The sequence below is a fragment of the Xylocopa sonorina genome, chromosome 4 (genome assembly GCF_050948175.1).
Source record: "Xylocopa sonorina isolate GNS202 chromosome 4, iyXylSono1_principal, whole genome shotgun sequence".
Taxonomy (NCBI): Eukaryota; Metazoa; Arthropoda; class Insecta; order Hymenoptera; family Apidae; genus Xylocopa; species Xylocopa sonorina.
The window spans coordinates 11,427,801-11,440,295 of record NC_135196.1 but is presented as its reverse complement, the minus strand read 5'-3'; the positions used below and the strand labels follow the sequence as shown (position 1 = coordinate 11,440,295).

At 30.9% G+C, this 12,495-nt stretch overlaps 2 protein-coding genes across 4 annotated transcripts; both read left to right on the top strand.

Annotated features, from left to right (window-relative positions):
• The first annotated feature begins 39 nt into the window (after nucleotides 1-39).
• Esyt2 (extended synaptotagmin-like protein 2) lies at nucleotides 40-8,022 on the top strand. Of its 3 annotated transcripts, none has more exons than XM_076894613.1 (17): nucleotides 40-178; nucleotides 1,001-1,488; nucleotides 1,587-1,727; nucleotides 1,804-1,880; nucleotides 1,991-2,057; nucleotides 2,134-2,279; nucleotides 2,372-2,492; nucleotides 2,580-2,750; nucleotides 4,879-4,973; nucleotides 5,628-5,676; nucleotides 5,743-5,832; nucleotides 5,901-5,987; nucleotides 6,062-6,220; nucleotides 6,341-6,493; nucleotides 6,579-6,702; nucleotides 6,760-7,042; nucleotides 7,111-8,022. In XM_076894613.1, exons 2-17 carry the CDS (start codon nucleotides 1,156-1,158, stop codon nucleotides 7,436-7,438), a joined length of 2,424 nt encoding a protein of 807 aa, XP_076750728.1. In that variant the 5' UTR covers nucleotides 40-178; nucleotides 1,001-1,155; the 3' UTR covers nucleotides 7,439-8,022. The 3 variants fall into 3 exon arrangements, with proteins under 3 accessions (XP_076750728.1, XP_076750730.1, XP_076750729.1); XM_076894615.1 differs by lacking the exon at nucleotides 4,879-4,973 and adding an exon at nucleotides 3,572-3,657 and having other exon boundaries at nucleotides 7,111-8,019; XM_076894614.1 differs by lacking the exon at nucleotides 40-178 and adding an exon at nucleotides 503-622.
• Nucleotides 8,023-8,337: 315 nt separating this feature from the next.
• LOC143422664 (EF-hand domain-containing family member C2) lies at nucleotides 8,338-12,177 on the top strand. The gene is made up of 15 exons (XM_076893466.1): nucleotides 8,338-8,487; nucleotides 8,622-8,786; nucleotides 8,863-9,013; nucleotides 9,192-9,415; nucleotides 9,519-9,761; nucleotides 9,826-10,052; nucleotides 10,135-10,326; nucleotides 10,404-10,546; nucleotides 10,736-10,932; nucleotides 11,079-11,218; nucleotides 11,312-11,425; nucleotides 11,492-11,671; nucleotides 11,786-11,888; nucleotides 11,966-12,100; nucleotides 12,166-12,177. Exons 1-15 carry the CDS (start codon nucleotides 8,434-8,436, stop codon nucleotides 12,175-12,177), a joined length of 2,280 nt encoding a protein of 759 aa, XP_076749581.1. The 5' UTR covers nucleotides 8,338-8,433.
• The last annotated feature ends 318 nt before the right edge of the window (nucleotides 12,178-12,495 follow it).

Sequence of the window (12,495 nt, the reverse complement as noted above, 5' to 3'; positions counted from 1 at the left end):
TTCAATTGTGTTACATTGAGCGATTCTACGTTCTCTATAATAATTGATTGATCCTCAAAATCATTCACGTTCAATCGTAGGAAATTAAGGAATATTATCGCTGTTAACTGCGCTCGTACGTGGACAATGGATACGTGAAATTATACAAATTACGATCACGTACAGCTTTGCTATAAGTGTAAGCAAATTGTAGAATAAAAACATCACTTTTTTAACAACTACTAACAATGCTTGCACTTAATTTAAATTTGCACACTTTCGTTATCAATATTTCTAGATAATTTCTAATTGAAATATGTATATACCGGTATTTCTGCGTGTAGTTTATGCAATAAAATTACATTTTATATGTAAACTGCATTACACGTATTATTTATACAATACTGTAAGCTTTCGCATTATTTGTATATATTTTTATCATTCTGATTACTAATACTAATAAAAGTTTAAATATTAAACATATCGCTGCTGACTCATTTTTCTACAGAAACCATGATAGTATTTTGCTGATAAGCTTGCAGAGTATAGCAATATAGTATAAAGTAACATCAGTTGTTCCTTGCAATTTTTCCAATTGAATCGTATATTAACATTCCATTTAAAAATAGCCATATCTTCTAAAGTAAGTATATATATATAGAAGTTATCTGCATTAAGAAATTTGATACTTCAGTAATCTATAATTATCATGTCATATATATGATAATCCTGATAAGAAAACATGAAATTTGAATGTTAATCACAATTATTATGATCGTTTCTGAAGTACTAAGATTATCAATATTATATCTAGTTCATCTACTTAGATTGATATTGTTTCATATATTCATATTGTTTCAAACATTTAATCATTATTATGATACTAAATAAATATGTCCAAAATTTTTTATGTTTTATCTCAATTTTTATTTGTTTTTATTTTACATGAAACAATTATTTATTTTTCTTTACATTAGAAAAAGATTGTGCAAAATATATGAATAAATATTTTTTTTTACAGGAAAGATATAAGTAAAATAAGTAATTGGAAGCTAAGAACTACAACTAGCATTTTATATGTAATATAAAATTATGTAAATCACCATAAAAAGAAATAATATAATATAACCATATAACATATAAAATTATTTAAAGCTTAAATACAATTTCATACAAATGGAAGATAAATGCGAAGACAATAATGTGTCCAAGCAAAATCCTTGGCCATATATGAACATCGGTTCATTAACTATATCATTTTTGACCAAATTGGCGACTGCTGGCGCTATTTGGGGATGGGGATATTTAAATTTAAGTATAGGATGGTTAATTGCCCCAATTGCTTTAGCAGCATGGAGAATGGAACGTAGAAAAGACAATGAATTAAAAACAATCACTGCCCAAGCTAGTGTGATGGCTAAAGAAAAAGAAGTAATAGCGAATAGATTGGATGAACTACCTTCTTGGGTTTACTTTCCTGATTTTGATAGAGCTGAATGGCTAAACAAAGTATGAACACTCTTGCTTATTTTAATGCCTTCATATTATATGTTATCAATTTATTTAACTTAATGCAGTTATAATTAATTCCCTTGATGTATTCTAAGGTCTTATATAAAGTATGGCCAAGCATAAATCAATTTGCTCGTGAGCTTTGTAAACAAAGTATAGAACCTGCTATACTTGAAAAATTGGTAGAATATAAGATAAAAGGATTTCAATTTGAAAGATTAGTCTTGGGTCGCATTGTAAGTAACTATCATTTTTATTGTAATTACCCTTATATGTAACATTAATACATATATTATTGATTTATAATTCTAGCCACTAAAAATTTATGGAATTAAAGCATATGATAAAAATACTTCAAGAAATGAAGTTATTATTGATGCAGATATTATGTATGTATTAATTATTTTGACAAAGTGAAGTTGTTGGTTTCACTACATTTCATTATTTATATACGTTTTATATGTTTATTTTTACACGTTTTATATAATTGATTTTATAGATATGCTGGTGATTGTGATATTACCTTTTCTATTGGCAATATAAAAGGTGGCATTAAGGATTTTCAAGTAAATATTATCACATATGTATTCTATTGTTAACAATTAACAGCTTTATCAATTTGTACTAACAATTAACTTGTAGATTCGTGGATTGATGAGAATAGTTATGAAACCATTATTATCTGCAATGCCTATAGTTGGAGGTGTGCAAGCATTTTTTTTAAATCCTCCAGCTATCAATTTTAATTTGGTTGGGGTTGCAGATGTTTTGGATTTGCCTGGATTGAAGTAAGGAAGATTTTGTAATACTTGAATTATATTCTAATAATTATGTTATATACCCTGAAAAGTATAATTAATTAGATATTTTCTTAATATAGTGACATTTTGAGAAAAACAATAGTGGAACAAATAGCAGCATTTGTAGTATTACCAAATAAAATTGTTATACCTTTATGCGAGTCAGTACCAGTTGAATCATTAAAAATACCAGAGCCTGAAGTAAATTTTTTATTTATAATAATTGGCATGTATATTTTATTATCAATAAATAAATATTTGGTCTAATATAATTACATTATTTTTCAGGGTGTTTTAAGAATACATGTTGTCGAAGCAAAACACCTTATGAAAAAAGATATAAGTGTACTGGGTAAAGGTAAATCTGATCCATATGCTGTCTTAAATATTGGAGCACAAGAATTTAGGACAAAAACCATAGATAATACTGTAAATCCAAAATGGGATTTCTGGTGTGAGGTATGCATAACATCTTTTTATAAGGAATTCAATGTAATAATATTTAATGCATGTGCTTTACTACAATTTAAAGTCTATTGAAATTTCGAGCACATCTTTTATATGGTAAGAAATGTTATTTCTTAAATACATAAAAATATGCAATCTAGTAGACATTCATTATTGAAGAGAACAAAACGATACACAGTATGTTTTGAAACAAATTGTCTTTTATTTTTTATTTTTATTATATTTATTTTATCATGCATTTATAATGTATTGTCTTATGTGTTCCCAGTTCTATTCATTCAGTTATAAAATGTTACTGCTTTTTCTAGTAAATTAGTGAAGCAGCATTTCTTGTTCCATTTTTTACATGTTGCAAATGTTCTACATTATTATAATTATCATGTTGCAATCACATAGATTACTACTTTCAAATATCCTGTGTTGCTTAAACTCCATGTATTCAGAACAACAGATTCATGGAAATATCAAAATTAAGTAATAATGGATTGAAATATCGTAGTTTATTGCAAAACATAATTTACAAATTCACGCACATAGTGTATCACTTTGTCCTTCTATGAACACATGTATTAATTATTAATAATTTCGTAATTCTATCTTATATAATAGTGCACTACACTCAAATTATCATATAATGTCAAGGGGATATAATTAGAAAGGGGGCGCTGATTTACTTAAGTCACATATATTTTACAGATCATTATTTTCTAATCAGAAACATTTTTATTTATATCATTGATATCAGTCTGTTTTAATTTCACTTTTTGGTATGTACGTATGTATGTGATGTGCGATGTGTTATGTGGAACTAGTGTGACATCGCATCAGCCATTGCTCAACAAATTACTGTGCTGCTGTGGGACTATGATGACACCAAAGGGGATGAAAGTCTTGGAAGGTATGAAAATATAGTAATGTACATTCACTTTTTTAAAATTCTATATTCAAGGTAAAATACATGTTATATTATTTTCTTCAAATATAACTCAAAGTCATTCCATTTATCATGTAATTATCATTTAATTGTCATCGACATGGTTCTGTAATATATTCTGACTTGTATCATGTATTAAAAGTATTATTATCATTTATACATAGTGGGAGCATGTTGGTGTTGTATGGTTTGTGAGTGGTATTTGATCCTATATCATTGATATATCTGTGATCACTTAATGCTAACATAAAATGCAGTCATTGTGTAAATTTCTGATTACTTACTATTTAGTTTACATCATTTTATTGCTTATTGTTTCAATTGTGTTCATAGTTATTCCATGTGGTATATGTATACTTATTATATCATAACTTATTTAAAGTAATTTTATGTTTATATTTTACAAATGAAAGATTTATAATACAACACTTTGTGTTACATTCTATATAAGTTATCTTATCTTTGTATTATTATCATATTGGCACACAGGCTGTGGTCTAGCTGCGGCTTATGCGGTCATGCATACTGCAGAAGGCTATGGTGTTCCTGTGGGATGGGGATGTAGTAAGCATCCTATGTGTTCAATATGATTCAATATTACTCTTAGCAAGTAGTAAAGATGCATGTATAGTAAAATGTTTAATAATTTAGCAAGAAAATTTGGGTAAATCTGAACTGACTAAAATCATTGCATGTCATTTTAATATTTATAAATCTTTCCTGTTATGATTCTTAATGATTTGTAAGTTTGTTCAAGTTTACAGAGATATAATAGCATATCGTTCAATGCATGTATATATGTATATACAGTATTTTAATAATATAATTACCTTTTTTTATTCGCAATAATTGTAATATTCTTCCTATTTTAATTATTTTTCACCATAAACGTCATAATACGTGTAAATTATTTTACTATTTTATTATTTATCCTTCATATTGAACTTATATTTTAATATCTGTATCATAATGAATACCTTCTTTGCTTAACTTTCTCTTCAATAATCAACTTGACAATACACATATAATTTCTAATTGATCTTATAATGTAATTGTAATAGTGATTACTTTTTATTGTAACTTTGAAAGTTTGCTCTTATATTTATTTGTTGATATTATAAGAGTGATTAGATGGTGACTGTTTTTTGGTAATAGAAAAAACTAAACTAAATTATATGATGACAGTTCATAGTGGAAAAGAGCTTGGGAGCCCATTACAACTCTGTGGTTGCTCATCTTTTTGATAAAGACAACGCTGGTCAAGATGATCCTCTTGGCAGGTATTGCTACTAGTAGCAAGTACAATTTACCAGGCATAAAATGCATTTGAAAGTTCTTATATAATTAGTATAGAAGGATGTTCCATTTTATTAATTATTATAGATTGCGTGCTTAAAAGACTGCAGTACTTTCAACAAATGAAATTGTACTGCTATTATGGTGCATGTTACTGAAAAAAAGTACTAATAACAAATATAATGAATGTATTATTAAGAATACTATGAGATGTATGTCCCCTTTGTAATAGTAGTAGAAAATAATTTATGTCACCACATTACTCTTTCCATGTTATTGTTAATTATACATTTCGAAGAACAGGTTTAGTTATAAAATGCAAATATAATTTAAAGTGTTGCTTATATGTATGACTCACTGTATATAACAAAGAATTTATATTGCTTATTTATAGAATGGATTGTTAGCAAATTTTAATGTATTACTAGTAATTTGCATGACAATTTCATACCATGCATAGACCAAAATTTCACATACATCATGGGTTTCGACATATTCATCCATCATGTTTCTATAATTTCCATTGTTAGTCCTTGTATATACATAATATATTTTAATAATTGCTTTATTTTTATTTTCGATATTAATTATATGTGAAAATATTAAACATATTATTTTCCTCTGTTCTATCAATATAGGGCTACTATTGAAGTTAGTAGAGTGAAGAAGAAAGGACATATCGACACAGTAAGTGTAGAAAATAGTACAAAGTGGTAATAATTTCATTATGATAATAAAAATCTTATCTTGCAGTGGATTTCATTGGAACAAGCGAAACATGGCATGGTTCATCTTCGATTAACATGGCTTAAACTTTCAAAAGATATTAATGATTTAAAAGCTGTATGTATTTTTAACAAAATATAAATATTTATTTAATATTTATTATCTAATTGCTTAAATGTATACAGGCTTTAATTGAGACACAGGAACTTAGGGTAACATCAATGAGTACGGCGTTGCTTATATTGTATGTTGATTCAGCAAAGAATTTGCCAGTAAGGATAAATCGATAAATTTAAAATAACAATCCAGTCTTAATCAAGAAAAATGAATTGAACTTAAATTGTAGTGTGTTCGAGGAAATAAACAGCCTGATGTTTATCTTGAAGCAAGTGTTGGTGGTAAGACAAAAAGAACAGCTACCATTTTACGTTCTTGTGACCCAGTATGGGAACAAGGCTTCACTTTTTTAGTTAGCAATCCAGAAACTGGTATTTTACATATAAAGGTACTTTACATATAAAAATTACAATTTTTAATTCTCCATCTCAACTATAAATATAATATACAATCAACTATAAATATAACATATATGTTAATATTATATTTTACATACATTCCTTTCTAGATTACAGATGAGAAAACTGGTATGATAGTTGGAGAGATGAGTTATAATATCTCTTTACTCTTAAAACAGAATAATCTTGAAATTTCACAACAGCCGTATGATTTGCAAATGGCTGAAGTTGATAGTAAATTAATATTATCCATGTCATTAAGTGTACGATCCTTTTACACTTTAGTTGTAATCACATACATACTTAACAACAAAAACGTTATATTCGTGCATATTATTTCAAATATAGATTTTAAAATATGAAGAGCCTGAGCCTACTTCAGAAGAAGATGACGACGATCATGACATTAATCAATTGAATAAAAGAATCGAACGTCAAGAATCAAATATAAGCAACAATTTATCAACTAGTGGTGCGTTTATCATTAATCATTTCAATTTCAATGAGACATAATTTAATATTTTTCCAGTTCCTCCTAGTCCAGTAAAAAGGCAACCGTCAAAAGAATCGATTAATAGTACACGTAGTACTGGATCTGGTGCTGTAATTCTACCTGAAGAACCAGCTACAGTAGAGGAAGAATTACTTGTCACTACTGCAACCCCATCGTCTCGTACCGGAAGTCCACAGTTAATTCATAGAAATACCAGTATAACGTCATCTGCTGGTGAAGCTAAATTAGGTCGGATACAATTATCTTTGCGCTACAGCGTACAAAGACAGAAACTTATAATTGTTGTGCACAAAATAGCGTACGTAATTTACAACTAAAATATTTAGAAGCTTTGATACCTATTTAACAGTTCTATTATCGTTGCAGTAATCTACCTCTGCCACAAAATGATCCACACAATATACCAGATCCATATGTAAAGCTATATCTTCTTCCTGATCGTCACAAGGAAACCAAACGTAAAACTGCGGTAATGAAAGATAACTGCAATCCAATATTCGACGAACAGTTTGAGTATGTTGTTTCTCAAGCCGATTTAAACAGTCGTACATTAGAAGTCTCTGTATGTACTCAGAAAGGTTGGTTATCGACTGGAAGTAACGTGATGGGTCAAATTATTTTAAATTTGAGCGAAATTGATGTTACAAAATCATCTACGAGCTGGTATGATTTGCAGCCAGAGACTAAAGATTAGAAGTTCAAGAAGAGCAAGTGGAGATTTGAACAGCTATTTATATGCTTCAAAAAGTAGTGTGTTATATTTCCACAATGCAATTTCTTTGAACGCTGATCTCTTTCATAACAACAATGAATACATTATTTATAAATTTATACTTGGACCGTCCAATGTCATAAAATTAGTTTAGTTTTGACATATTTCGTGTACAATCATCTCTTTATTTCGGTATCCACAGTTTATCATGCATTTTTGTCAATAGAAAGTGCCATTAGAAATGTCTATTACTGTTAGCATTTATCTAAAGTACACTATAATAATTTTGTGCATAATGTTACCATTATACACATAATATTCGTTATTTATAAAAAATAACCAAATTAATATTTTCCATAGAATTTAGCTAACGAATGAGTATAAGCAACAATCTATTTGAAATTACAAACGCTGGATGTTTGTTTTCGCTTCTATTACGCTTAACTTTTAACATTTTTTCTATTGCTTTATTTAATATCTATATACATAATGCATTTATGCAATTTAAACATATAATCTTTTGCACACTGTATTAACAAGTAGCAAAATTTTCGACAAAGTACTATTGTTTAAATTTTATTGTTAAATTAAATTATCAAATCAAATTAATATATACTACATATATACGCGTTATATTTGTACGATAGATTTTGCTACATACACTCTAATATTGCTATATATTATATAAATCGTTTCTTTTCGCATACACTGGAATAAAATGTTACCAGTATAACATTTGCAAATTGTTGATAATAAAGTATAAATATATACGGCAAAAAATTGTACTACGTCGAATTCTTCTTCGTTTCCATGTGTAATCAATCGAATGATCTCCAAGGAAACACTACAATAATAAAGAAAAGTAACACGAGCTTTTACATCTACATCAATTAAATAACGTTCCGCGGTAAAGACGTTATTAGTTATTGAAAATGTACTACATTTGACGTATCAATTTGATTGTTCGTTGCTAGAAAATGCAACGCGATCCTCGACTTCCATGTTTACCAGGGTTTCATTTTGATAGAAACGTAAGTAATTTCATCACTTCATCAATGGAAGTGTGTTAATTTAATTATGATACAGAACTCTAAGAGATATTGTAAACGTGAATCGTTAATGAACACGAGACACGTAAATAATATATTACGTTATGTGTACGCAGCTTGGACGGACAAATTTTCCCAGAAATCAATATTTCGCTAAAATACACGATGGAGTTTATTACTTATCAGAAAAGTCTGACGAAGGCGATTCTACTCGTTATCCGTCAATTTATGCACGCGGAGAAGTTCAAGAACTGCCTCCTTGGATTGTTTACGATGGCCAAGTATAGTTTATAATAACAATTAGATGAATAATAATAATATTAATTATTATCGTTTTTTAATAATTACGTTTTTTAGAGGTTGATGTTCAAGGCATTTTTCCAAGAAACAGTGCACGAAAGATGGAAAACAAGTTATCAAATTCGCATGGTATATATTAGTTTCTTCTTGGAGGATGGGACTATGAAAGTTTCTGAACCGTCTGTGGAGAACAGTGGCCTAGAGCAAGGTTCAACGGTGCATTTTCTTCAATACTTATTGTTATTCATTTCTTATTATGTAATAAAATCTTTAAGTTAAGATATTTTAAGACCACGAGGCCCCCTTAGAGTCTCTTCGCTTATCGTTTAACTCGCCCCTATATTGAAAGTGTAATAATTACGCAATCTAAAATGTAACATCTACAGGCGTTTTAGTAAGACGGCAAAGAATTCCAATGCCTAATCCCGTTGGGTACCGATATTACGATATTATCGATTTAAACGTTGGCAAAGAGCCGGAAATTTTTGGGCGAGTATATAAAATCGTGGATTGCGATAAATTTACAAGACAATTTTTAAATCGCATGGGAATTCCAGTTCCAGACCCGATAGATATACCCAAGGATCCCTATTGGGAATTTCATAAACAGGTACTTACTCGCGTGTACGATCCTGTTGGTCTCCTATTCGCTGACGAAAGGCAGTGCTTTAGCTTTGATCGTTTAATTACTCCGAACGATATTTACGAAATAGGAGACGTTTCCAAAGAAACCAAAACGAAAGGTAGACACACGTGGCGATTTCTTGCGATACGACAAACAGGTGCTTCGGTTCTACGGTTACTGGGACGACACGGATAGTCTTCATGGAATCGTCCACGATCTTGAGATTTACTACTATCTCGCTGATAATACGATGGAGATTAAGGAAAATGTGCCGCCGAATACCGGACGCGATTCCGGTCCCATGTTTTTACGAAGAATGAAAATTCCTAAAGTAAGGATTCGTATCGTGGATATGCATGCTTCTTGTATACAAAAATTAATAGATATTTAAATAGTTTTTTACGGAAATTGACCCAATTGGCGCGGGCGATCCTTACACCGTTTTAAATGTTATGGGAGAGGATACGACCCGTGGTTATTACACGGTAGACCCACTGAACGCTGGAAAGTTAGATAAGAAGTATTACAAAGAAAACGAGCTTGGTATTGGAGCGAAAATAAATGTCTTCGGAAGAATAGTCGTTATAACAGATATGGATCCCTTCACAAAAGAATACTACAGGTGAATCGTAATAAACGTTACGTTTTTCGATCTGAGCAATCTTAATTGAAAACTTTTTCTTTTTTTTTTGGTCGTATTAAAGAAAGAAGTACGGTTTGGATGATTTCACGCCTGTCGAGAGACCTCGAAAAAGTAATGAAATTTGTGCTAAAGTTGAGAAATATATTCCACCTTACAATGGTTTCGGCTCCTACGAAGACTCGCTCGGAAACTGCATCCATATGATGCCTAAAGCACCTAAAACAGATATCGTTAAGTTCCTCGATTACGATAAGTATGCATATTTCGAAGCGTAATTACCATTGGCATCAGTGGAATTTCACACTCGCGTATCTTCCGTCATATTTTCAGGCAAGGCTTCGACAGCCGTGTATTAAGATTCAGGGCAAAAATGATATCCGATATACCGGAGAATCAAGATAGACAGTTTATTGTAAGAGTTTTTCTTATGGACGACACGATTTCTATTTTCGAATTGGCGAGACGAAATTCAGGTAGACACTTCTGCGGATCACCTCTTAATTATTTTATTATCTTATCCTACCGGACATTATTCTGATTCTCTCTGTTCAATTAATACGGAATTCACTTGGTAGCCTAATTGCATTTCGAAGGTGATCGTAAATCTCGATTCGCGTGAACATCGTAATCTACCAGCTAATTCTGTATGCCTTTTGTTACAGGTTTTAGACGATGTCTCTTCCAGAAGAGAATGCCGGTGATGTTGCCTAATCAAGAGATATTCGTAAGCAAGAAACCGGATTATTATCAGCCGAAGGATTTTTATATTGGAGCACGTCTTAACTTGAACGATTTTATCTTCGAAATTACCTCGGCCGACGTTTATGCTCTTCGTTACATGGAGTTACATTGCGATAAGGTCCAATAATTTATACGTGTTCAGCTGTTTTACTATTCCTCCAGTTTCGGGCGTTAAAACGCGCGATTATCGTTCTTCTTACAAATCCACTGTGATAAGCCATTGAAATACGGGGCATACTATATATTTTTATTACGATTTTTCAGTTTACGAAAGCGAACGTGAAGTTAATCATGGAAAAATTACGAGAAATATTGAAACCGGTTTACGAGGAATTCGTACAATTTTACTCGGGAACGAAATCAACCGGCGAGGATTTCCAAACGTTGCCATATAAAAAGTTCAGGTGTGACACGTTTTTTTCATTTCGCCATCGACGAACAGATCTCACCACCTCGGAATTTAAACCTTTTGCTGAATCAATTGTATGAAAATTCAGGGAAATTCTGTGCAAGTACTCGGGTGATAGAATAACGGAGCATGAAATGATCACGGTCGCTCGACATTATTCTTCTCATGAAAAAAAGGAGTTTCACAGTCGAGAGTATATAAGGTGCGCGATTTATGTTAACTCAAACAGTTGAGAATGATAATTACATTCTTTTCGCACTACATTCAGACAGTTAATGCATACGGAACTTTTACGCACGCTATGGAACGATCTGGATCGTTTGGAGGAGGATCTTCATCATTGGGACAGAGGAAGAACAGGATTTTTATCACGCGATACACTCTACACTGTGCTCCGTGGTGCCAGGATTCCGGTTGACTTGGAGCTATTAAATTCTATGCTCGATCAGTATGTAAATTAACAATTTTATACGACAGAAGTGTTTTGGATTGGTTTGGAATAATACTTTTTATAACAAAGAAATTGATGAATAAATAATAACGTTAATCGATGTTAACGCAGCGTGCACAAGAACGAGGAGGGAAAATTGGATTACAACGATTTGCTGAAATTTATGAACGTCAAAATCGATTCTCTTCCTCCTGCACCGCCGATTAATATTAAGGTACATTTACGTACTCAATTCCCAGTGTTCTAGATTTATACATGTAGTTTTCTTCTTTCATCGTCGTATCCTTTTAGACGGCACTTTGGTGGGCATCAGAAAAAGAACCGGATTGCGGAGCTGGCGTAAACTGGTGTGCTTTCGTAAAAGATTTACATATGAACGATGAGGAAATGAATCCGGAGGAACATTTGAAATCTTCGAACATGCAAGTTTGTATTAAAGACACTGGAAATTCTTAAAAAATAATTGATTATTCGCGGGGAATCTTTAATAGGATAAAGAATAATGAACATTGGGACGATTAAATATATTCTTCGCTATGCCAAGTAATATTTATTGTAGAATATAACTTTCAATACAATCTACGTTAAATTTAGCAAGTTATTTACATTGCACTAACCACGTCTATATCTAATATACTGCTAACAGTGTTGTCTCATTCTATATTCGCTCATTAAAACAATTTGCGCAGCCAATAAACGTTGACGGACAACACTGTAGTATACATACACGCAGCGTATCGTAGACATAAATTTTAATAAATAGCGGACGAGATAAATAAGTGTTTTAATTAGTTTTATCATTACGTATGATCTAATCCAAC

Excerpts from the sequence above, each read along its gene's own strand:
- LOC143422664 (XM_076893466.1), top strand. The coding sequence starts at position 8,434 with ATGCAACGCGATCCTCGACTTCCATGTTTACCAGGGTTTCATTTTGAT. Across the intron at positions 8,488-8,621 it reads GGTTTCATTTTGATAGAAAC|CTTGGACGGACAAATTTTCC; the intron begins GTAAGTAATTTC and ends ATGTGTACGCAG. Across the intron at positions 10,053-10,134 it reads TTCACAAAAGAATACTACAG|AAAGAAGTACGGTTTGGATG; the intron begins GTGAATCGTAAT and ends GTCGTATTAAAG.
- Esyt2 (XM_076894613.1), top strand. The coding sequence starts at position 1,156 with ATGGAAGATAAATGCGAAGACAATAATGTGTCCAAGCAAAATCCTTGG. Across the intron at positions 2,280-2,371 it reads TTGGATTTGCCTGGATTGAA|TGACATTTTGAGAAAAACAA; the intron begins GTAAGGAAGATT and ends TTCTTAATATAG. Across the intron at positions 2,493-2,579 it reads TAAAAATACCAGAGCCTGAA|GGTGTTTTAAGAATACATGT; the intron begins GTAAATTTTTTA and ends ATTATTTTTCAG.